This window comes from Triturus cristatus, chromosome 8 (genome assembly GCF_964204655.1).
Source record: "Triturus cristatus chromosome 8, aTriCri1.1, whole genome shotgun sequence".
NCBI classification, from domain to species: domain Eukaryota; kingdom Metazoa; phylum Chordata; class Amphibia; order Caudata; family Salamandridae; genus Triturus; species Triturus cristatus.
In genome coordinates this window covers 958,986,470-959,013,457 of record NC_140591.1, presented here as the reverse complement: position 1 = coordinate 959,013,457, position 26,988 = coordinate 958,986,470, and the positions used below count along the sequence as shown (strand labels likewise).

The following is a 26,988-nucleotide window of genomic DNA, read 5'->3' as shown; positions in this document are numbered from 1 at the left end:
AAGGTCTACTTAAGTGGCTGGCACAATCAGCGCTGCAGGCCCACTATAAGCATTTAATTTACAGGCCCTGGGTACAGTAAGTACCACTTTTTCTAGGAAGCTACAAGTAAATTGATATACCAATTAGGGTTGAAACAATGTTAGCATGTTTAGGGGTGAGCACAAGGATTTTAGCACTGGTTAGCAGTGGTAAAGTGTGCAATGTCCTAATACCAGCAAGTACGAGATCAGAAAAGTGGGGAAGGAAGGCAAAACATTGGGGAGAAGACAACCCTAAGGCTGTCAGGCATCTCAGCCTACAAAATTAGAAGCTTTTGCTTGGTTAAATTAATATATGTATACCAATCTTGTCCTCTGATCAGGGTGGCTTCAGAGATTCATCAGTACCAAAGGAAGGCCATTAGGCCACTTGGGGGATGTGTAGGCACACATCTTAGCAAGTTGGGACTTCTGGTTTGTTGAACAATGCCAGACACGTCACGCCTGTAAAAACAATAGAATATTTGATCCACCTGCTGGGCAATACACAACATTCACATGATTTCATTTTTAAAATGGGTACCACAATCTGACTCCAGCTAAACCGGTAGGCCAAACGGAGGAATCAACTCCCTCAACAACAGTTTGGCCACAGTGAGACTGTCATTTTGTTTCTTCTATACGGGTATGTATCCACCCAACAGGAAAATATGCACATTACCACTAGGGAGTAGTGGAGCCCATTGCACCAGGGCATTTTGACAAGATCAAATTGCATGTGATTATATGGACCCCCTGATCTCAAAGTGCGACTCAGGGTAACAACTTTCTCCTGCCTGCATTTAGCTGATGGCAGGTAATACATCGGTGGCACAGGTTCTCTGCAATTACATGGACATGGGAACTGAATGAATGCATATAAAAAAGACTTACCACCGCATCTCTCACTATTTAGGTTGGGCTATGGAAATGCCTAGCCATGGATAAAAACTTAGCATCTCAAAGGATAAGTCTCTCATCTGTCAAAACCAAGCTCTCATCCTGATTCTTCACATATCCTGCTCTAACCCACTTCTCCTGCTCACTTTCTGGGGCTTCCTCCTGCATACTCCTAATCTCCTCCCAAGTATCAGCAACAGTCAATTACAGGTTTGTGGGAAAATAACTTTCTGAGTCACATAAATGATCTGTATTCACTGCGCAAGTCTCAAGAGCGCAGTATCTTGCCCGCATTGTGGTTTCTCACCGTCACATAACCACATCCACTCTTGTGTGCTGCGCATTTCACTATAGCTATTTCAGCAGAAAGCTACAAAGCATCCAGCAGGCCCATCGCATAGTTCTCATTTTGTATTGGAGAACCAGAGGAAGACATGAAAACTTGCTGAGACCACAACTGCCCAAAATCATGGCCCACAACAAACCCAGACTGGCTATCAGTATAGATGGTGACTTTCAAATGGTTGGAGACACAGCAAGCTTTAGTAAAGGCTTTCAGTTCAGCCACCTGTGTTGAGGTTACATTGCATAAATAGGAGGCTTCCACTACACCTTCTAAGGTGCACACAGCATATATAATTTGCTCTCACAGTTCCTCGTCCATCTCTTAAACAAGAGCTGCCTACAGAGTACAATTAGGCTCTTCTAGAAGGACATCTTGAATGTTGACCCCGTCATTACCTTCATCAGACATTGGAAAAAGCAGCATTGTGGCAGAATTGAGGCAAACACATATTTTGAGCTGGTATTACCTATTCATAATGGCCAAGCCTGCTATTGGCAATGTGTTGGGTTTGAGTGCGGGTTAAAAGATCTCAACAGAATTGGGAACCATAACTACAATCTGGTACCTCATTAACAATACCTTCACATTGCTGAATGCTAGAACCAACTGCAACCACCGCCTTTAGGTAACCTGGCAGTGCTGTGGCTATTGGGTCAAGGGTGGCACAGAAGTATGCATCAGGATGTTTAGATTCCCCACAGCTCTCTGTTAGAACAGACAGCCACACCCTTTGCATTCATAGCAGTACAAGACAACATTCTTCTCATAATTAGGTATTCTATTCTTACAGCTTGTGTACGACAGATATTTTCTCTCAGCTCAAGGAAGGCACTTATGCATTCATTGTCCCAAGGTGGCTGATCAGACACGTCTTTGCGTGTAAGCCTGTGAAGAGGCTTTGTCACTAGTTAAAATTTGGGAATCCACTCTTCCCAGGAACATCCTGACTTCTCACTGTGTCATGGGAAAGTTAATCTTCAGAATGGTAGAGATTCTTTCTTGGGACACTTTTCTAGCTTCCTTCTCAATGTGATGTCCCAGATACAGAACCTCCTTCTGACAATACTGCAGTTTGATAGGGAACACTTTGGGACTGTTCTATGTCAAATGTTTCAAAAGGGCGATAGTGTCTTATGCGCTTTGTCTTGTTGATGCCACAAGCAGGTCATCGACATACTGACACAGGATTAAGTTGCGTGGCAACTGCAAGGTCTCCAGATTCTTCTTCAGTATCTGATTGAAGACAATGGGGTTCTCTGTATACCCCTGTTGAACTTCTTTTTGGAACCGGAATGCCCGACATAGGTCAATACCATGAACCATTCAGCGTCATAAGGTATTTGGAAAGGTGGACTAGCAGGATTCGATACCATTGGAGGATGTGGGACAACAGTATCATTGACCTTTTGTAGGTCCTGCCCAATCTTTCACTTTTTATTTGGTTTAGGCAAATCTATTACAGGTGAATTGCAGGGACTTACTAGTATCTCTTTTACGATGCCCTGCTCTATTGTAGATTCAATCACAGGAGTAATTATAGTCACCCCCTCTGTTGAGAGTTTGTACTGGGGCATTCAGGGGTACTCTACATTTTGCTATATGGTTATACTCCCAGGTTCAACATTTCTGACTAGACCAATGTCATTGCCAGTAAAATCCTAGAATTTCTCCTTAATTTTCCTCTGTCCTTATCCTGAATCATCACTGCAATACTTTGCATTCCACAAAAATGTCATTTAAGGCCTTTGACAGCCAGCCAATTGCATTTTGCTGAATATGAGAGTTAGTCTCCAGGCTAAAACCAAAAACAAACTGGGATGGGACAAAAAACTACTGAGATTTCCTCTCTCTGAATTTTCAACGCCGCTATGCTGCCTGAAAATCTGCATAAGCCACTTGTCATCTTTATCTTTATCTTTAGACTCTTAGGTAGTCCTTCATATTTTTAACCAATCAATCTCTTCTGTGGAACCTTAGTTTTAAAAAAGGCAATCAATTGGTTTTACTTTTCCATGATGGCAGGATCAGGTGCATTTGTTTGAGCACCTCTCGGCGGCTCGCCAGTCAATCACAGTATTGATATCTTACTTGCGGCACCTTATGATGTAACTTGGCACCCCACAGCAACTCTCACTCCATGGCGAACAGCTTCACTTAAGCAAATTATCTAAAAACAAAACCATAGCTATTGTGTGTTCCAAAGGAAATTCAAACTCAACAATCACTTCACAGGAAGTGGGGAATTATGCCCCCCTGGCACTGTCACACTTACGAAGTGATCTCAACCTGCAGGAAATTGCCCTGACTAGTGCAGTCTACTCCACAGTGCAAAAGGACTAACCAAACACCAACCTCATCAGTACACTCTCACAACCATAGTAAATACATCTATATTCTGGTGTGGCTTATGGTACCTCATGTTCCCAACACCTCAACCCAAACAGAAAAGTCAAAACCTCAAGCACAAGCAATGTACATGAAAAAGCATTGCAATTCTCAATTACACATGGAGCCCTTCTGGACCCACTTTAACATCACACCATGAAACACAATAAATTATCAAAAGAACAAACACACAATCAAAGACGGGTAACCCTAAATATACTCATTCTCCTAGGACACTACAACCACTTTAGTAATGGTGGAACACCACCACTACTCCACACTGGACCATAGAATCCTGGGAAGACAACTGGGTCGACACAGATTCTAACTGTCTCTGGGTCTACTTATAACTCCAAATGCCTCAGTGGGAACCATTCTCCGCTACCAATGTTTGTTGCAGCACATTTGCACCATGCAGATTTCTGGTGGAAACGCAAACACAAGCTGCATTCAAGCGGATAGACCTTTAGCCCCACACTGAGTTGTGCATAACAAATAAAATACATTTAAATAACGTTAAGCACGTTAGGCCCCACAGAATGGCAGAAAATGGTAGATTTACAAATCATGAAGGTTTATTAGCAGGTTAGCAAAGTTACAAGCTCTAATCATTCAAATTCGTTGTAAATCTGTAATCAATAAATAAATGCATTAGTCAGTACAATTCTAATCAATTCAAAACTGCAAACGCAAAGACAAACTGTTAAAAGTTGTCATAAAGTAATTCAAGGTATATCCAGTTCCATGGAAGATAAATTCCCTAATTTGCTAAGCTAGGGAAATCGGGAAAGTTCGTGAGAAGTCAGACAGAAAGCGTCAGCAAGTTAAGACTCTAAAGGCAGAATCAAATAAAGATTCCGACAAGTAAGTGAGAAAGGGATTTAATTAGGAGCCTGACTCTTTTAGACCAGATCAAGGAAAGCGCCTCTTCTAAGGAGAATGAAAAGGGCATCTGAACTAACTCTCTCAGCAATGCATAGTTTGAACTATTTCTTGCTCAAAAAGTTACGATTCCCATGAAGAGAACCAATTAGAATCGAACATGTTGTGATAATCAAAAGCCAATCTTTCTCCCTGACTGACACACAATGCTGCATGACCTTCAGCTGGATATCTTGTAGTGGGATGATACATCTTGGTCAAGATGTTCCAACTTTCATGTGCATGTTTATGATTTAACTATCCAAGGAACATACACAGATAAACATTCATTCAGTAACTAATCAAGAAATACATTTAAATTAATGCTGGCTGTTACAGATTGGCCGCTGCAACGTGAAAGAGGAAAAAATACGTGATAATCAGAAATCATTGCAACTAACATGAGCCATTTTAAATTAAGGCCTGTATTAACTATGGTCAACTTAAGGTGCATATCTCTCATTGCAAATGTATGCCTGCTGCAGATTATTGTAAATGTGTGTTCAAAAGCAATTTAAAATTAAATCACCACCACCAGTCATCATCATTGATATCAATCACCCAAACCTTAAAATCTGGTTTTATGGAAGTTTTTATCTACATGCCTGCCTACCGAATAAGTGATTTGTATCCCCAGTTAGTAACATGTTCATCCTGCGATCTAAAAAGGATTTGTATCAGACATGTTTCACTTATAACAAACTCATGTTTACTTTTACTTTACAGGACCCTTGCAAACTATTTGGTATGGAGACTTGTTTATTCCAGGATTGCTAACCTAAGTCGGCGTTTTCAGTATAGGCAACTGGAGTTTAGACGGGTAAGTGGCCACATCTCAAAAACACAATGCCATGAAATACGATTATGTGATAATTATAGAAATGAGGTCCGAGATTGAGTTCGATTGTCTGAAATTCTATTCACCATTATGTCAGATGTTCCTCCTCTGCCATAAATGTAGTGAGAAATACAGCGAATTTAGGGCCAGATGTACAAAGTTTTTAACCAGTGGCAAGACCTCCAATTTGCTATATGAGAGGGTTTGTGCCCGATGAAAACCTTGTTCTAATATACTAAGCACATTTAGCAATTCAAAAAAGTTTATTCAAATTGATCATTTTGTTTGGAAATGATCACCAATGCAGAATTTGGAAGGGGATTTTTTGGGTGTCGCTTCAATTCGGGTGGGGTGTTTTTGGGGTGTCCCTTCCAAATTTCAAATCAATAACCTATGCATCAAGGCCTTACAACCAAAATTCCAATTGGATTGAAAAACTGTCCAATTTCCTTTAAGAAATTTGGGCTGCTTTAAAAAACACAATGTCCATTTTGAAATTTTTTCACAGGGCTGGTCGTCTGCTGTCTGTTGCAGGTCACCCTTTCTGGGAAGGAAGCCATTCAGAGGGATTTGCAACCTACCTCTTGAATACTAATTAGGCAGGTCATTCGGCTAACCCTCGGAGTACTTATTTTTCAAACCAACCTATTGGTAGTTTCGTTTGCAAAATATATTGCTGGCTACAAAACGTTGGTGCTATTTGTGACTGCAGTTTTGGGCAAGTAACATAGTACATCTGGCACTTCGAGTTATCAACCAGGACTATGGAGGTTTCCAAATCAAAGTGACTCCATGTAGTAGACTAGGAGCTTCTTAGTAGGGTAGAACGCGCTGGCAGAACATTTTGCCAATCCACATGTTGGGTCGTGGCATTTCTGTAACTGCAAATAGTCACTGGAATTATAAACTCCTAATTGTGAGTTCATTTTTGGTACCCCCAAATCTTGTGTTCTCTAACGCACTGGGGTGTCAATCATGACTATTTATGGAATCTTTGGGTGTTTTGCTTCCCCGGTGGGTAGGGCTGTGTGTATGGTGCTTTCAGCGTCTCCTGATGATTGAGCCAAAATGCATGTGTATCTTTAGATGGTTTGTGGTACTGGGGAGAGGAGTTGGCCTAACGGCTAGGGCAGTCGACCTCGAATCTGGGGAACTGGGTTTGAGCCTTGGCAATGACGCTGAACATCCTGCGATTCTGGGAAAATCACTTAATCTCCCCCTGTCTAACAAAAAAAATAATGTGTCCTCATGTAAATGCAACTGGTGCTATGTAAAGCGCTCTGATACCCAATTTGGGTCAAGTTTGCGCTATATAAAACTCTGTAAAATAAAAAAATAAATGTTGTACTGTGTGGGTCCATCTCCTGTCAGGACCTTGGTCTTACCAGAATCTTCAATCATTTCTTCATGGAATGGTTGCCATTTATTTCAATCTTCACATCTTGTAAGGTTGATGTCATGGACCATAGAGCAGCTGCCCAGCATAAGTTAATTGTGTATGGTGAAAAGTATGCTATATGAGGTGCCTTGAGCAGGCAGGTGAACACTGCAGTAGAGTAAATTGTATTAGGGTAGAGTGGTATTCCGTCCATCAGGTATCTCCCATCAATATGTGAATTCCATTTTTATGTCTCGCTGAGACAGCGAAAGCTGTCTCTTTGAGACATTTTGTAAGTGGGTTTTCAAAGTGCTTCCCCTGGCATAGAGCTACAGTGCACGAGGCGTGCACGCGCGCAAAGCAGCCATATGGCTTCACGTCGCTCTCCCTCGTAGCCCCTCTCCGCCCCCTTCCCTGCTGCTATTTCACACCAGTTTTCATCAGAACTCCCGCTTCTCTCCCCCACCATCGCATCTCGCGCGTCCAATGCTTCTTCATTCTCCCCGCCCCCCATCGCATTTTGCGCAGCCAATGCTTGTTGAGACTTGCTTCATGAAAGGGAGAAACGTTGCCGTGAAAAAAATTCTAAACGGTCGGAACACGGGCAGCCACCCCAAATAAAGGAATATTGTACGGTATGTGGAGTGCTTTCTTATTCGTTTTATACAGAAATGTTGGCATATACGTATATTTTGAGAATACAGCTCCCAGTGTGCTTCAGGTTGTCAACTGAATCCCGGGAGTAGAAACAAGGTGTCTAGCTGACGGCAAGGTAGCAAGTGTAACTGCAGTTTGCCACCTTCCATATCACCCTACTCTGGTCTCTACAGCTGATCTTAAGCCAGCTTACTTGGGATCACATGTGATAAGAGACAGGTGTGCAGCCATAGTTAACTGGGAGATGCGCCGATACAGTAGTGGCCTTCTGACAACGGCTGAGTCTTTGAGATAGCTCAGTGGGATAAGCGCCCACTACAGAGTGCTGCTTGTAACTTGCGTGCGACCATCTCAGCATTTCATCCTGCCAAGGTTGATAAAATGAATGAAGTAGGGTAATAAGACAACTTACTGGATTGCATGGTTTGCGGGATTCATTTCATAAATGGTAATAGTTGAATATACGCAACGTTGCTTGTCGCAGACGTGTGTTGCTCGAATCCTGCTGTATTCTCAAATCTGACAGACAACCCGCTCTATTGGCAAACATACAGAACGTCTCCCGTCAGACGGCCAAATATGAATTTCATCACCTAATATGGTGCACTTAACCTTTGGCCAAATGAACTGGCTAGGACTGACCTCTCCACCGTGCTAATTACTACCAAGGGGACGAGTATGCAGAGAAGGCGACCTTCACGGCATGGTGTCCTGTAACACATACATCTTACTCTGGACTCCCTCCTTTAAAAGCCACGTGCTGCTTGGGCCTTCAACAGAGGTTAGTTGGGGCTTTATAAAGTGCAAAGGTGAATGTTCTACTGTTCATGACACAGACTGAGCAATCGATCAACACACATCTTGTAACATCGCCCTTCCTACGGCTGTGCCGCTGTGGCATGCAAGGGTGGCATGAGCCCTACTGCAAACAAGGAAAACGGACACGCTGGCCTCTTACAGGGCAGCAAAACACGGTCATAATTGGAGAATTGTGTGTAGTTCCCACTGCATATGCTGCACTAATTATAGCTACACCCCTAATGGGTCCCTCTACATGGCCTGCCCTGACTTACCAACCGGATGCTGAACGGAATTGTGGGAGGGAACCTTCCGGTCAAGCAGAGCCATCCTTTAGCTGCTGCAGACTCCTATGTACCCATATAATGCAAGCAATCAGTCGGATTACTAACATTTTAAAAGCAAAAGCCCCTTCATGTTTTGTTAGTTACATTGTGCCTATACTTATTGTTTGTTTACATGCTGCTCTTACAGTTTAAATAACGACTGCAATTTAAAAACTAACAAGCATTGGCATAGCCAATAGGTCTCGCTTTTGGGACCTTATAAGTATTTAGTTATGCAGCACAATATCCTTGGTGCAACAGCATCAACTGTTGCATGGCTAAACACTTATAAGGTATCTCCCATCAATATGTGAATTCCATTTTTATTATTTTCTATGCACCTTTTACGAGGCACACTGCTGGAAACGCAGTCTTGTGGTTAGTTGGGAGTGAGGTGTGCATTGAACTCCACCTTGTTTGATGGATCCCGGATTGCCTCATCCTTTAGAGTTCTGGTCTACTCATAAGGGTTGCCAATGTGTGAACAAGAATGTATTCTCAAAAGTGTGATGAGTGACAAGTAAGTGAAAATAATGACTTGCACATTGATTCTATGGTATTTATGAAAGTTCATCTTGGAAATCCAGCATGCAGCATCCCGCATTGCATTTCAGTCTGTTTTTTAGGTCTCGCCTGACCCAGCGCATGCGCTGGTCTGGCGAGACTTATTGAGAGGGCTCCAAAAAGTGCTACCAGGCCAGCCTAGAGCTACAGTGCATGTGCGCGGGCGCGCGCGTCGCGCTTTACTGCGATTACTTTCACTTTCGCGGCCGCTTTGATGTTTGATCGCGATCACTTTCGTAGCCTCACGGCCGCTTTGATGTTCTTCGTGAGGCTTCAATAGATTGCAGCAGTTAAAACAAGCATTGGCATAGCCAATAGGTCTCGCTTTTGGGACCTTATAAGTGTTTAGTTATGCAACTGTTGCATGGCTAAACGCTTATAAGGTCCCAAAGGCGAGACCTATTGGCTATGCCAATGCTTGTACTTCTGCCCAAGTTGTTTCTGTGTTTATGTGTGTCCTGTTCCCAGGGCCGGCTTTAGTGCTGGTGGCGCCTGGTGAGACAATGCTTGTTGGAGCCCCCCATCCGTGGTGTCCTCCATCAATCCAGTTATATTGATCGTAGGTTGGAGCAGTGAATTCCAGCAAATGTCAAGCCTTTATAATGCAGAAAATATCAATTGCAGAGAATATAAAAGGTTGTAGTTTGCTTGGAATCTTTCCCAGAGGTTTGATGCTACGAAGGCATTTATCCAGCAAACATTTTGAAGAATTCTAGGTTTTAAATCAGTCAGTAGAATGTCCTACTTAGAACATCTAAGATGAATGTGATTGCAGGAACAAAGAGCTCACACGTGTTGTTCGCATACTTTGAAATGGGGGAATAACACATTACTAGTTTTATTAGGGTGTGCAAATCTTATTTTGGTAGACATTGCATACAGTAAGTTTGCAGAACCCATAATAGTGCCAGTGGAATTATGCAGCACTGGAGGACACAATTATGCAGCTGGGTTGATTCAAATATGCAGCAAGAAAATGCAAATTAAGTGGCATAATGTGGCATATTAGTATCACTGAGACAGCTGAATACTGCAATCAACAGATGAACAGTTTGCAAATGATATGATATATGTGCGCCAGTATTTAGCAACGTTTCAGGAATATATATATTTTTTTTTCATATTCATTACATGTTAACCTATTTTATTTGGAGAGCCCGAACATCTGCTATGGGCCCAACCCACGTTGGCATACGATGGACACCAATGGTCTGGAATGTGTACCATTTTGGTGGTCGATGGTATTGCTCTGATGTTTTGGAGCACAATGTTTAAAACTAGATGTTTTTGGAAATATATCTCTTGGTACAGATGCCCTGGGTAGACTATGCAAACTTTCTGTATATGGCTTTTCAAAAGTACCTGATAACGCATGCACAACGTAACAAAATTCGTCAGCAGGTCTACTGACCTACACGCCAAGTTGCAACCACGTCTTCTCTGGACAGCGCAACCCACACCGGACACCCAGTTCTGGAAATTACTGAAGCCAAGTGTACTTTTGAAGAAGCTGACAACATCACATAACAGCATATAATAATATAACATGCCAACACAATGTAACATAACATAACGGGACATAATGGCTAAATGCTGAAAATGTATTGGACTGTAGGGAAAAAAAGTCTCATTTGCTACACTCTCCCTCACTTTCTCATTCTTCCTGACTCAGTATGTTTTCCTTGCAGGAGACTCGTGTCATGCGTCCCCTGAAATGTCCCCTACATGTGTTTGGGTGTTTCTCAACAGCAGAGTGCTAGTCACAAAGAGGGTGCCATATTTATGAAAGAGAGCAATGCCACCCTTTACAAGATTATTATGGTTTCGGGAATGCACTGCTTTCCAATATGGCAGGAGCTTCAGTCAAAGTGTAACATTAATGAGGGGGTAAGGGGAGTCCACTAGAGTTCCAGGTTTTCCGTAAAACCCCTGGCAATGTAAGTGATTTTCATTCAAATTATTTTATCTTTTTTATTTGGAGATCCTGAACATCTGGTATCTATCCGGCCCTCCTGGACCTACGATGGACACCACTGGGCTAGCAAACAAATTTCTACTGCACAGCAACGATAAAATCATCATGAGAGGGCAGAACAATCACATCTTTTACTGATATATAATTGAAGTCCATGAATGTTGTTAAAAGATGGTATTTTGTTTTAAATGAATTGTTAATTCTGAGGCCTTATTTCATAAACAGGTCATCCTGGGGACAACATCTTTGACAGCTCGGTGGGACAGATGTGTAAACTACGTAGAAAACGCCCTCCCTTATCCAGTTGGGAAGATGTTTGTAGATGCCCATTTCCAAGAAGACAAAAAACAAATGGTAGGTTTTTCTTTGAGCGCATACTATTTTGTTTGTGATTCATAAGAGAAGAAATTTGATATAGGACAACCATGTGTTCTTTCAAAGTATTGTGGAAATGGAGCTGTGAAAACGCCATTTAAGAAAAGTATTTCATTGATGTGGACATAGAAGAAAGACGAGGGAGACTGCTACTTCAGAATCCCAGATTGGGGTATATTTATGACTCTCGACCTGTTCTGTACGTGTCACAGGCTTGTTCTGGAACATCAACAATGCAGGTAGTTTCCAATGCGAAACGAAATGTGAATGTCGCAGTTTATTTTAAATGGAAATTGAGGTTTAATATAAAAAAAAATCTTTAGGTTTGCTGAATAACCGAGAATAGTCCTCTATTTATTCAGAATACATATCTAAGTCTGCTCCACACATTATAGCGATCTCACATTCATAACTTGAAAATATGTTGGTCAAAATAAAACTTTGCGGCAGATTTAGGAACACTTTGCTCTTGTAAAAATATCAAAAAAGTGACTCCAACCGGGGCAGTGCGAATATAATATTTATTTCCAGCGCCATACGTTATTTGCACTGACAAGTAGCCGTAAAGAAATGCAAATAGTGCTTTGTGACGAGGGGGCGTAACATGAGCGTATGCTCATTTACCCCCATTGTGGCGAACCCAAAGCTCTAAACACGAACAATGGTAGACAGGGTTTTGCACCAAGTAATAAGACCTCATCCAGGCAAGCCTTAAGATGGAGAAATCTTTTTCATTTTTCCAAATGTATTTCACGACTGCATGTGTGCTGCACTGTACAACACATACAAGGAGGCATAAGGGTTATTTTTCAGGACAAAACCTATGTTAGACATCACCCTACACATAAGCAGCCTATTTAAGCAGCACTGCAAGGGATAACAGAAGCAGTGCCATATCCTTGCAGACATGGCAATGTGTTGTGTTTTCTCCCTAGTGCAGTTCAATGTAGCGCATTGGGCTTGGTTGCTGTTCTGCATTTCTCAAATTGCTCCTTCCTGTTATATTGTCTTCTTGTATGCAGTGTCATGACAGTGGAAGCCTTTGTACTGCTGCCTATCGTTAGAACACAACAAAGTCAATATTAGAGTACTTCATCTGCTAGATATGAGTGATTGCAAAAAATGTCTTTTTACGCTGTCAGGAAGTAGTTATTCAGTTTTCAATCGATGGATATTGTTAGATTTGGGGGTCTCTAGTTGGCAGAGGTAGGTACCTTTGACCAAATAGGGGCCCTTGCGTCTAGTCAGGGTAAGGGGGTACACTCCTAAAATAACCCCTGCTCAACCCCTTGGTAGCGTGGCACGATCAGACAGGCTTATCTCAGAGGCAGTGTGTAAAGCATTTGTGAACACATACAGTAACCCAGTGAAAACACTACAGATGAACACCACACCAGTTGTATATTAAAAATAAGTATTCTTTATATAGATTTAACACAAGACGATAAACGTCAATTATCCACAATGCTGTACTTAAAATGGTAGAATTAGCTTAGTTCTCTTAAGATGGTAAATGCAACACTTTGAGTTCAATGTACCTTAGGATGCGTAACGCTATACAACGAAAGTGTTGCAGGGAAGGTGATGCGTTGGTTCCTTACACACAAGAATGGTGATGTGTCGGGTCCCAACTGATGCGTAGGGAATGCGTCGGTTCTTCTCTGCGAGGGGAGGTGATGCGTCGGTTTCTTACTGCGCTTCCGTGGCATTGCGGCACGGAACGCCGTGATGCGATGAAGATCCAGTACAATGCAACAGAGATGGCATCTTCTTCTTGATGCGACACGATGCGTGCACACCCGACGGCCGTGCGGTGACTCAACGATTCTTCTGAGCCGCGACATGCCCTGCGACAGGCATCCCGGTGATGCGGCGGCGTCTGATGCGACGTTGATCCTCTTCTCCGGTGATGTGAGACGTTTTGGCAACGATGCGACGGCCGTTCAGCGACTCAACGATTCTCCTGAGACGCGACAGGCCCTGCGATACGCTTCTCGTCTGATGCAACGCCGATCCTCTTCTCTGGCGATGCGAGGCGCTTCGGCAATGATGCGTCAACTGCACCGGTGGTGACACGCTTCTCCGTTGATGCGGCGGTGTCTGATGCGACGTCGATCCTCTTCTTCGGCGATGCGACGACAGCGGCTGCGGCGGCGACGCGCTTCTCCGTGAGTCGCGCTTCCAGCTCCTTGCGACACGCAGTCCCTCAGAAAGTCTCGCACAGCAGCAGGCACTTCCAAAAGGACTCTTGGGGAGCTGGTGGGTGAAGTCTGTTTTCCCTGAGACTTCAGCAGGAGACAAGCTCTCTCTCAAGCCCTTGGAGATCCTTTACAAGTTGATGAAGTACACACAAAGTTCCTCTCTCCTTTCTTTGGCAGTTTAGGCAACCACTGCAGGCCAACCCCCAAGCAGCACTTCAGCTTAGGGATAGTCACTCCTCAGTCTCTCTAGTTCCTCTCCTCAGCAAAGGTTTCTTCATGTTTTCCAAAGTAAAATTCTTGGGTTTGGGTCCCAATATTTATACTCAGTTTCTCTTTGTTCTCTGAAGGCAGAGAGGTCTTTGCCTAGTCCAAACCAGTTCTGGTCAGTCCTGGAGCACTTTGTTGACAAGACTCCTTCTTTCCTTTCACAGTGCAGGGCAGAGACATCAGACGCACCACAGGAGGTGGAGCCAGCTTTGTGGAGGGAAGGCACAGCCCTATTCAGGTCCCAGGTGCAACTCCTCCCACCCAACTACATGCAGATCTTTCTATTCAGCCCTGTGCTGACTCACCCTGTCTCCTGGAATCCCCCAGCCCCTGTCACTCAAACTCCAGACAAGGAATACACAAGCTAGCAGAGGTAGGCTTGGATGGTTAGACAAGAAAATACCTACTTTCTAAAAGTGGTATTTTCAAGCCCAGAATGTTAAAACCACCTTAAAAGATGCATTTCATCATTCTGAGTTCAGGCATACTAAACTCGAATTTCCACCGTTACCTGGGTCAATTAGGATTATAAGATGTAATAATCAAACTGCCCATTCTGGCCTATGGGGAACATTTAGCCTTGCAATAGTGAAAAACGAAAATGGCTGTAATTCACTATTAGGACATGCCACCCACACGTCCTCCCTTTTACTTACAATACACCCTGCCATTGGGCCTACCTTAGGGGTGTCTGATATGAAGAGAAGGGGAGGTTTAGGGGCTGGCAAGTGGGTACACTTGGCCAGTCCTCCCTTTTACTTACAATACACCCTGCCATTGGGCCTACCTTAGGGGTGTCTGATATGAAGAGAAGGGGAGGTTTAGGGGCTGGCAAGTGGGTACACTTGGCCAGTCAACATGGCAGTACCAGACTGCACATAGGCTCTGCAATGGCAGGCCTGAGACACACTTTACAAGCTGTTTCTGTGGGTGGCCCAACCAGTGCTGCAAGCCCACCAGCAACATTTGGTTTACAAGCCCTGGGCACTCCTGATGCACTGTACTAGGGTCTGACAAGCAAACCAAACTAGCCAATCATAGAATCACTAATCCATACATCAATTTACCATAGGGAGCACTTACACTGTGGCACTGGACAGCAGTGGCACAGTGCCCAAAGCATCTAACACCAGCAAAAACACATGAGGACACCGAAAAAAATGGACGGGAGACCCACGCCAAGGTGCCAGGTCTAACAGATATTATAAACTAATTTGAGTCAAATTCATATGGTGTATTGCTCCGCGGACTGGCCTCGAGTCCTTGTTAACGTAGATCACCTAATTTTCTCCATGTTATGTTTGGTGGAAGAGAGTTGAGGATTTGGTTGATACAAGATGAACAGTTCATTGGATGGTGAGAGAAGAGAGCTCAGTGAACTACGCCATAAATTATAGATATCTGTGTTTAACCTGAAATACACTTTTGGATTCCGACAAGTGCATTCAGCCTTTTATCCTTCTGAGGCCGATAAAAGAAGTGCGAGTGACTTGGCTAATATTTAAAACCCGTTACCAGGGCCTAGATCATAGAAATCGTAGCATGTTATAAATATGTGTGATGATTATAATATAGTCACACTATTCCTGAAGTGTATGTCATGGACCTTACTTTGACTGAGTTTATGTAGCAGTATTTAGTGCATAGTGGGAATGCAGACTTAGGCTGTTGTTCTTAACTTATTATAGTGTTTAGACATAATTTTGATAAAGACCCAAATGAAAAATCTTTGCTACACTCCAGCCAAAGTCCTACAGCGGTCAGTGATATGCGACCAGAAGCTGTACTTCTGTTTCAGGGTTGTCTGAGACCCCACAAGAGAAATTGTCTGATGTCAACACTGCATCATTCTTCACGTCGTTTTTTATGTCATCAGTGCACATTTCTTGCAATTTGCACATTTAAAACAAGCATTGTAAATGCATTAGGTCTCGCATTTTTTGGAGTTGGAGCTATTGGCATTGCTAACCTCACCCGAAGGTAACATGCGCCAGAGATAAAAAGAAAGAACATGGAAATGTGCTCCGTGGAGCAACAGCAAAAACACTCATATTTAATCTGTCAAATACATTCCATTAACAAACCTTAGAATTCACATTATTTACTAAGTGAACAAATGGCAGCCTTGCTCTTACGCAGATGCTTTAAATATGCAAAAAAAAAGGTAAAACGGGGCAATGTCTGGCCGTAAATGCCTTGAAATTAAATGTGTGTTTAGTGAACTGACGATGGGCATGGTGCAATGACATGAGTTCACACGAGCTGTTTCTAAATGTATTATTTATAAACACAAGGAGGGAGGGTAGGCTGAGAGCTCAGGGCTGGGCAGGGAGGGATCTCTGAGGTCCAAACAGACTTCACACAGCACAGTGAATGCTTCAACGAGGTACTGTAATGCAGGAGCATGCAACTACAGTGCACTATACTGAAATACAAACCGTACAATTCTGTACGCAATAAAATAAAATATAAAAAAACGGCCTTACCCGAACAAAAGAAAAAGCAGTGGCATTCTTCTGAGTTAACAAATGGTTCACTCACACACTGGGGACGAGAGGAACGCTGTTGGAAAGGAATGCTGCTGATAGTCACATCAATTGCATGCAGTCTAGTAAGTTCACTAGCTGTAAGGGTACACCAGGGTTGAAACTCAGCTGTGTACATTACAGTCCTAAGCCGTCTATTACATTTAAAGACGCGCTTCGAATATTTACTCTAAGCTCCTGTTGTGTCCGCATTTGAAGCAACTCTATAGTCAACAATAACATCACTAAATAATAATTGTAAACGTGTGAATGGCAATTTACAACTATAGGGTCTGCTTCATAAGAGCGGTGACTCTGCCCTTGTTTTAACTGTTATACATTAATAACAAGGAGGAAAGGCAGGGTTAATCAACTGCCCATGCCACCGCTGCTGGAGTAAACAGAGGCAGGCAGGGGGGAGTGAAGGAGCTGGAGGGGGGATTTGCAGTGCGAGGTCTCTGATGTGAGAAACCCTCAGCTGTGTGAGTGTGCTTGGATGGTGGGGGAGGGCTCCGAGCGCGAGAAGGGAGGGGGAAGCCACAAACAGGCAGACAGAAGGGATTATCAATGCCTTTGTGAACCCGAGCGAAGGGAAATGAAAAGAGAGTGCGCAGGCACAAACATTTATGACAAGTAAGTATGCTCCAGAGCACGGCATGGCTTTTGTTACCGACATAAGTAAAAAAGAAAATGCCCTGGCTACTCTCTGACATGCCCTCTTTTGTGAGATCAGAGCGGAGGAGCCCTGGTCAGAGAGGGGGCGTGGGTCAGGTGAGGGGGCGCCCTTGATCCCATTCTCGTCTGGTTTTTGTTGCAGTCCAGTGTTTGGATTGGAAAATGTGACGCGCAATAGGGACTGGCGCTAGATAACAATATTGGGCAATTAGCATCCTAAACAGCACCTTTAATATAATGAATGTGCTCTGAAAACCGATTACCCAGAGCGTTTTATTTCAATGAGAATGCAACAAATGATGCTTGGAAGGAGAAAGGCTTCTCGGAGCCAACGCAAGGCATTGTTGGCCCCTTTGTGCATGCTACCTCGCAGTAACTGTGAGCAGAGGTAGCAAAGGGAGTGCACACGAAAGGGGGCTTTTGTGCTGGGCTCCCGGAGACAGGGCATGACAGGCAGATGCAGATTTAGAAGCGGACAGCGAGGCACTCCATAAAAAGACAAGACAGCGCATTCCACAGCTCTGTTGTTCCACCGCCGAGCTGCGCTGTGGAACCTGCAGGTAGAGCGTCAGCCGCTAAGAAGACCTTTGTTTTCGTTGCGGCGATCGGCAGAGTGTTGACACAGCTGGCGGGAGGCCGCGTTTGCCTGGAACCTGGTGCCGCCATTGTATTAAACATATCCATAAAAAGAAAGGCATGGGGCAGCGTTCCGCGCCGTAAACATGAAAGCATTATTATTCTTACCCAGGCGTGCATGCGTGTCCGATGTCCACATAAAACAAGTAGGCCCTAAAATAAACTATAACAGCCAGCAGCGGAACTACATTGTAGCTGGTCGGTGCTGCTTCCTGCGAAATGGAAACTAACTGGAAATGAGGTATCGGACCACCAGCCAATCAATGAGCGAAATAAAACCAGCAATGACACATTTAACCAATGGCAAGTGACAACACAAAGAGAAACAACATGCGTGGAGTTTCACTAGTAATATAGATTACTTGATAACTCGTAGAGGCAGCATGCGCTGCCTATGCGAGACCTAAAAATGTACTATTTGCAGTAGTACATTTGTACTTGATACACAGCTGCCTGTATGACTTTTTGTCAAAAACTGCACAAAGAACAACATTTATATTCTCCGTATGGAGAAACTATTTGGTAGAGAATGGCTTGAAAAAAAATCAGCCTGTTGACATAATAATTCAATACATGATAAAGGAAAAATAGAACCTTTTGTGCGATACATTTCGAGGCCTGATTCAATTGGATTTTTTAGTAATCACTCCGCTGCACTTACTCTCCTTTTCTAGGCTACGGTTAGGAACAATTAGGTGAAAAATAAACAGCCAATTTCTGAATATTGAAGTCACTCACCCAGAATTTAGTATTTTATGGTACCAACTGCCCACTACCTCCCATCTCGTGCTGCCCTTCCTGATTTCTGCAGTGGCTTCGAGTGGTGGCTCTGAGGGTAGACTGGAAAACAGACCATGTGCAATAAAACATGTTCAGGGCCTCCCCTGTCCTCTTAAATCTTGATTCTTCTGCATTGCCCCTAACTCTTGGCTTCTTCCCGAGCAGTCTTTGCTTCTGCGGAGTAGCTTACAATGGTGAAGCAGGGGTGCTCAGAGGCTTGAGGGGCCCACTTTACCCTGATTAATGCTGTATTTAATAGTCCAAACAATGTCCGGGAGGGCCATTTCCTTCCTTACCTAGGGCCTGTGATTCACTGGCTAAGCCACCGCAACCCTTTCCCCTGCAAAATGGCATTGGATAGGGGCAGGAATGACATTGCACTGCACAGAGGAAGTTTACTTTGTTGTTTAAACTGTGATCACCAAAAGCAAGGAGCAGCAGGAGTATACCTGGAATTACATTCACAAATGCAAGTTCCAATCTTTCACACAGCCAGAAGTGAAGAACACCATTATGGGTGGCTTTCAGTGAGCACCACTAGTGTGAACACCAGGTTGAAATCTGGTTATTCGTTGCTATGACATAGCACCAGTGGGTAGCAAAAGTTCTAAAGGAATTCCAGACTGCTCTAACAAGGTGCGTGAGAGCTCGCAGCTTGAGGGGAGATGAGGCAGAGTTTTGCATTTGGAATAGAGAGGAGAAGTCTTGTTATTTTTGGCTCTCCTATAACCTCTTATCCCTGCTCAGCAGTTCAAAGCATAGGCAGATGATTTTGGCAATCCCACTTAACATAACTTTAATAGATGGGTAAAAAGTGAAGGGAGGTTTTTCACATTGGATTCCTGATTGATATCACTCAGAATCCCTCTGTGACAAACATCCAAGTTAATTGCTATTTCTCATCTGTACAGAAACAGTCTTTTTGCAGGGTTCCGCCCCACTTTTGCCCCCATTTAGACTACTAGCTGCTGATTTTTCGACTCTGAGAGTGCACGGAGGCCTGCTAATCCGACCTCAGTGCTAGTGTTCTAACCCCTTACAAAGTTTATGTTGAATTGGCTCCTCTCAATTGGCAGAGACTGACACACTTATAAGTCCATCGTATATGGCACCCAGGGCATATAGGACAGAGTACTACCCCAGAGCTGCAGCCCTGATTGTGCCACCCTGTGTGTGACAAAGTACAACATGTTTCCCAGCCTGCCACTGCAGACTGGGAGGACAGTGGTAACACTGCTAGTTCGACGTTGCCATTCAAACCAATGGCAAAGCCCCCACTTCTCTTGACAATATATGTGAATCCCTCCCCTAAGGAAGGCCTAGTGAGCCCTAAGACAGGGAGCTGTATATTTTCAAGTGGGTCATGTATTTTATATATATATCCTGGCAGCAAAACCTCCAAATTGTCGTTTCTCTGGAGAAAAGTTATTATCCCTATTGGCTAACTCAGAGTTGCCGACTGACCACTCAGCCGGGCTAACATCTGAATGGGACTATGGGTACTGTAAGGTATCAAATTAATTGTGGCATTAATCCCAACTTGATGCCCAAGCCAAACTTACTGTTGGACCTGGCCCTTTTTGCAGGGTTATCCCCAAACATTTTGCCTTCTTCTTCCCATTTGTTCTGACCTGTTTTTGTTGGCCATAGGGCTCTGGGCACTTTACAATTGCTGACCAGTGCTAAAGGGGTTATGCTCTCTGGTGTAAATTGTATTGGTAATTGGTTATCCATGATTGGCATATTTGATTTACTGGTAAGTCCGTGGTAAAGTACATTATGTGTGCCCAAGGCCTGTAAATCAAATGCTACTGATTTTGCCACACAGATGAATAACCCTGCAACCATGTCTTTGACATGCCACTGTAGAATATGTAAGGGCAGTTTTGAACTGCCATGTCGACCTGGCAAATGCACCCACTTGCCAGGCCCAAACTTTCCCTTTTGTTACACGTAAGGTATCCCTAAGATAGGCCCAATGTTGCCCCATTGGCAGGGTGCAGTGTATTTGAAAGCTAGGTCATGTACTGGTGTGTTTTACATGTCCGGATAGTGAAATACTGCTAATTTCATTTTTCTATATTGCAAGGACTATCTCTCCCATAGGTTCTCATTGGAGCCACCTTGAAACCTCTTACAAGTGTAACTTCCAATTGGAAGGGGATAGAGATTTGGAGTTTGGGGTCCCTGAACTCACAATAAAAATACATCTTTTAGTGAAGTTGTTTTTTATATTGCGTGTCCATTGGTTAGTGACTACATCATCCCCTCAGGGACCGTTCGGGGAATAAATGTGGTACCCCCGGTACCCTGAACCTCAGATCACACTGAAACTGGAGAAAAGACTAAAGATGGACTGCCCTGCTGACCCCTGGACTTGGCAAAGAGAGGCTGCACCGTCTGCTGAACTGCACCTGCTGCATCTTGGGCTAGCGAAGAGAGGACTGCGCTTGTTGCTCCTGGCTTGGGGAAAAAGTCATTCCAGAGCCCCAGACCAAACAATTTATCCCATGGGTCAGTCGTGTGACCCCCGGAACTAGCACCTGGGTTATCAAAACTGAAGTAGCCCAAACTGGCAAGTCAGTAGCCCCTTCAAGAAAATCACCAATGACTGCCAGTGGGTGCCCCAAAGGACAATCCTTGATGGACAAAAGTCTCACTCGAGTCAGCCATACCCGGGAGTGTCATCTGAGTCCAGATTGGTTACCCCAAAGCCTCCAGCAAAGGATATCGCTGAGACCGGTGTGTATGGAGACCAGTAGACCAGCCGCGGCTGGCCTTCTACTGTCTTAAAGAGGAATTTGAGGGACTTCGACCTCTGTGCCCAAAGTTACTCCACCAGACCTGTGGACTGGGGAATAACTGCAAAGACACCCCTGTCAACTGCACAGCACATAGAGCATCGTTGAGCATCTTCCATCTCCTGCCATTCACAGCATCAGGACTACTCTATTGAAGCCTATGGTGGTTGTGCTGTAAAGTTTGGAGCTTGACTGAAAAATGCTTTGATGGCCAGGTAACTGTCCAAATACTCCTGATTGGCCCCCAGACTTTCTCTCTGTTGGACTTGGTCACCCAAGCCTGGCCAGAGTAGTTGAACTCATCCCTTACAAAAGTTTTTTAAAGTTTACAAACTTTACAGTTAGCAGTGCTTGTTTGTGGTTAAACTGAGATTTACATTTTCTTTAAAAATTTGTATCTACGGAACCTTCCAGTGGATTTTGCTCATCTTAGACTCTAAAAAGTCATAACATGGTAATCTATGTTTATAAAGTGGTGTTGAATTTCTTTTGTATCGTATTGCTTTCTAATTTCGTTGTTTGGTACTGCTAAATGCTATACACTAGTTCCTTTGATTAAGCCTTGCTGCTCACAGCCATAGCTACTAAGGATTGAGCCTAAAGTTTTAAAATTGAGCCTGACTGGACCCAAGACAGTTTTTACAAGTGCATTACACGGTAAGGCTGCACAGCCATGTCATATAATACAGCCAAATCTGTATATGAAGTGAAATATCTCCAGGAAGTTAGAGAAGCCCCAAGGAAGGCATCTGCTTGGATTGAATGAGATTCTCCACTCTAAACTTTGCCTCATGAAGAAAAGGGGAAGAGATCCCAGCCTCCAAATCAAACCAGTAAAAGCAGGCAATGTGTTGCGTTCGCTGGTGTTGCACACTAGCATTTAAACGTATCCCTTTAAACCCTTCTCCTTCAGGGAACCAACCAGCGGTTCCGTAGGACATGGCACAAAAGGGACAGCAAAGCAGGGTGGAAAATTTCTGGATACGCCTGCCAGTATCTTAGTTATATCTTCAGATTAAAACCCCATTATGACCGGGAGGATATCTTAATGTACAGACTAAATTTGTCAGACCTGTCAATCCTGCTGGCATTGAGGGGGTCAGGGTCTAGTACTGCAATCAATTTCTCAAACCACCATTGCCCATTTGAGTTAGGACCCTACGTCTCTCAGGGGGCTAACCAAGCCAATACTGGAAACTCAAGGACCACAAGGAACTCAATATGCTTACGGTCAGACGTTCAAGCACAACCACGCCAGATAAGCAGATTCATGCACTCTGCACTCATTGCACTGAAATGAGACAACCTCCCTCACATGTTGTTTAAAATGTTTTTATTTAAAATCAATGCTAGGACTGTATATGCAAGGGTTTTATTAATTATGCATCATAGTAAAGCTCTGGTTACCAACTTAGTCAAATGGCATACCTAAATTGTGAGAAGACTGGGACATCAGGAACCACCCCCCACCCCCCTCCCACCACTGGAGCATGCATGCTAGTCTTGAACTCAAAAGCCTTTAATCTATTTTCATATTTATTGTTTTTGCTCCAGCATGCACATTGTATATTGTAATTATTTAAGTTAATCGAACAATAAAGAACATTCATTCATTCGAATCCTCACATTGCCTACAATTGTCTATATGCTCCCCTTCTGTGATGTCATGCAAGGGGGTAATGTCTCACATTCTGTACTGGTGCAGCATTAGAATAGTGGAGCACCACATTTGTGCATGTCCTAACTGAATGCATTTTTATGTCACCTTGCAGTTTTTTCTTTTAGGTAGCTTTGGCTTCATGAATGCTGACTAATATTAAACTCGTTTTACTAACTTTCATATAAATAAACCTGCTCGGGCTTTTGAATCCCTAGGCACCAGTCCCTTCACTGGCTGCTACACACATTTTTGGGCAGCATACAGAAGAATCCAGGTGCAAAAACATTTGTCGGTTGTCTCCTGCGCCTCTCCATGATGTTGATAGTGCTTTGGCCCCATTTTAGAAGAACTGTTCAATCTACTCTCGTATTTGTCACCTATCACGTATTAGTCACAATGTCATTCAAACAAACCATTAACGGTATACCACTAAAGCTCTTAGCCATCAGACACTATAGAATGATATAGCCTAATGATTAGTGCAATAAGATTTAACATTGATTGACTTATTTATTTGGAAATAATGTGCCGCATCAATTTTTAATATACTTTTATAATTGTTATTTGATAAATATAACAAAAATACGTTTTTGGGGGTATTTATAATCAATCTAAGATATATGCTAACAGGTCCAGCTGTTCTCCCCTTTGTTTCTGGCATAATAGAGTGCTGTTATTTTCTATACATTTGATTGACAAGTTCTCTTTACAACAATATTATAGCACGGTCAAAGGCTCTCTTTATTAAATATAGTCAGTACCAACGCGTGCCGTCTATAAAGCCATTCAAACATCTTCAGATTGTATAGGCTACTACTCTTCGCCATCAACCAATCCAGCCTTCCGAGGGGGTAGGATATGCCCCAGGGTCCAATTGCAGAACCAGAGGATGAATTTGTAATAGTTGCTAAGTCCCATGATTGCTCTCTGCTCACTGAGAGCACTGCCATGGAGCAATCAATTTTCCCTAAATAACTCTATTCCCTTGCATGCAATTCATCTCCGCTTCTGAATATATGAGTTACTTTAATGGAATCGATAACCTCCAAATTAGTTCATTCCCTCGTGTGCTATTTATCCCAGCTGTACAATCCGAGGTTAAATATAGTTTTATCACCAGGCCGACTGTGCCTAATTGTGTCAGAATGAGAAATTAAAGAGGCAAAACGAGAGGACATTGCTAACAGAAAGAAACGGCACCGACACTTTAGCTTTTTTTTTGCTTTGTAGATATTATTTTAACTTTTCGAGGTTTCATTCTGCACTCTTACTTCGCTTGGAATAAAAAAGGTTTTGAGAAACGAGTATCTATGTAGTGGGATACATATACAATTGGGACTGATCCGAAGAATTGACAAAATATTGCTTCGCCCATTTTCTGAAGAGATTTTCTTAAATATCGGGATGATTTGGCGATTCTACCCACTTTATAACTGAACAATTAATGTCTCTTTACAGTGCCCTAGTATAATGGATTTCTGATTGTTAGATTTGGGGGTCTCTAGTTGGCACAGGTATGCACTTGTGACAAATAGGGACCCTTGCCTCTAGTCAGGGTAAGGGGGTACACTCCTAGAATAACCCCTGCTCACCCCCTTGGTAGCTTGGCACGAGCAGACAGGCTTATCTCAGAGGCAGTGTGTAAAGCATTTGTGAACACATACAGTTATCAAGTAACAACACTACAGATGGACACCACACAGGTTTTATATAAAAAATAAGTATTCTTTATATAGATTTAACACAAGACCATAACAACAAAAATCCACAATACGGTTACTTAAAAATTGTAGTTTTAGCTTAGTTCTCTTTTAGATCTTAAATGCGACACATTTATTTCAATGTACCTTTAAATGCGACACGCAGGGCAATGAAAGTGTTGCACGATGGTGATGCGATGAAAGTTTGGTGCAAAGAAATAAAGACGTGAAGATCTTCCTGATGCGGCACGCTTCTCCGATGTTGCGAGGAGACTCAGCGCGTCAGCTGCAGGGGCGGCACCCTTGTCCAGTGATGCGCCGACAGTGGCTTTGACGGCAACACTCTTCTCCGACGATGCAAGACGCTTCCGCTTGATGCGACAGCTGCAGCGATGACACCCTTGTTCAGAGATGCGACGGCAGCGGCTGCGACGGCGACACGCATCTTCGGTGTTGCGGGACGCTTCTTGTGGTGCGGTGCAATGTGACAGCTGCAGCGGCGACACCCTTGTTCGGTGATTCGACGGCAGCGGCTGCGACCGCGACACGCTTCTCCGTGAGTCGCGCTTCCAGCTCCTTGCGACACGCAGTCCCTCAGAAGGCCCAAAACAGCAGCAGGCACTTCCAAAGAACTCTGGGGAGCTGGAGGTTGAAGTCTGTTGTTCCTGAGTCTTCAGCAGGAGGCAAGCTCTTTTCCAAGCCCTTGGAGATCCTTACACAAGTTCAATGAAAAATGCACAGAAAGTCCTTTCTCCTTTCTTTGGCAGTCAGGCAACCACTGCAGGCCAATCCCCCAATCAGCACTTCAGATTAGGGATAGTCTCTCCTCAGTTTCTTCTGGTTCCACTCCTCAGTAAAGGTTCCTTCTTGTTTCCCAAAGTGATCTAAAGTTCTTGGGTTGGGGTCCCAATATTTATACTAAGTTTTCCTTTGTTCTCTGAAGGCAGAGAGGCCTTTGCCTACTCCAATCCAGTCTGGTCAGTCCTGGAGCACTTTGTTTACATGACTCTTTCTTTCCTTTTAGAGTGCAGGGCAGAGACATCAGACGCACCACAGGAGGTGGAGCCAGCATTGTAGAGGGAAGGCACAGCCCTATTCCGGTTCCAGGTGCAACTCCTCCCTCCCATCTAGATGCAGATCTCTCTATTCACCACTGGGCTGCCTCACCCTGTCTCCTGGAATTCCCCAGCCCTGTCGCTCAAATTCCAAACAAGGACTACACAGCCTAGCTGAGGCAGGTTTGAATGGTTAGACATGAAAATGCCTACTTTCTAAAAGTGGCATTTTCAAACACAGGATGTTAAAACCAACTTCACTAAAAGATGTATTTTATCATTCTGAGTTCAGGCATACTAAATTCGAATTTCTACCATGTTCCCTTAGTCAGTTAGGATTATAAGATGTAATAATCAAACTGCCCATTCTGGCCTATGGAGAACAGGTAGCCTTGCAATAGTGAAAAACGAAAATGGCTGTAATTCACTATTGGAACATGCCACACACACCAGGGCATGTCCTACCTTATACTTACAATGCACCCTGCCCTTGGGCCTACCATAGGGGTGTCTGATATGAAGAAAAGGGAAGGTTTAGGGACTGGCAAGTGGGTGCACTTGCCCAGTCAACATGACAGTACCAGACTGCACGCAGGCTCTGCAGTGGCAGGCCCTAGACACACTTTAACAGGCTGCTTCTGTGGGTGGCACAACCAGTGCTGCAAGTCCACCAGCAGTATTTGGTTTACAAGCCCTGGGCACACTCAGTGCACTGTACTAGGGTCTAACAGGTAAACCAAACCAACCAATTATGGAATCACTAATTCATGCATCAATTTACAATAGGAAGCATTTGCACTGTGGCACTGGACAGCAGTGGCACAGTGCCCAAAGCATCTAACACCAGCAAAAACACATGAGGCAACTGCAAAAATGGAAGGGAGAACCACGCCAAGGTGCCAGGTCTAACACTGAGTAATAAAATAAAACACAAATTTCAGTAGACATAATGGTTCCCATTAAACCCAAGAACTGTTATAAATCATGTCAGATCTGTTACGGTTAAGGATGTTCTGCTATTTCCATCACCCTCTTGGAAAAATACCATCAATGTTAACCTTATTGCAAAACTTTGGGACATGCTCAAGATATCAAATAATCTGGGCCAGGTCCATTATACCTAAAATACATGATTGGGATACAGAGAGAATACAATTGCAAAGTGAAATAGGAGGGATTCTGATTTCTAAAAATAGATACAACTGAG

At 43.6% G+C, this 26,988-nt stretch overlaps 1 protein-coding gene across 1 annotated transcript in view; it reads left to right on the top strand.

The window, feature by feature from the left end:
- The window catches only part of PHEX (phosphate regulating endopeptidase X-linked), a 1,454,229-nt gene that overhangs the window by 864,545 nt on the left and 562,696 nt on the right, over positions 1-26,988 (top strand). Inside the window, exons 10-11 of the mRNA XM_085622474.1 lie at positions 5,297-5,390; positions 11,332-11,460. Coding sequence (XP_085478600.1) covers positions 5,297-5,390; positions 11,332-11,460 — 223 coding nt within the window. The remainder of the gene's footprint in view (positions 1-5,296; positions 5,391-11,331; positions 11,461-26,988) is intronic.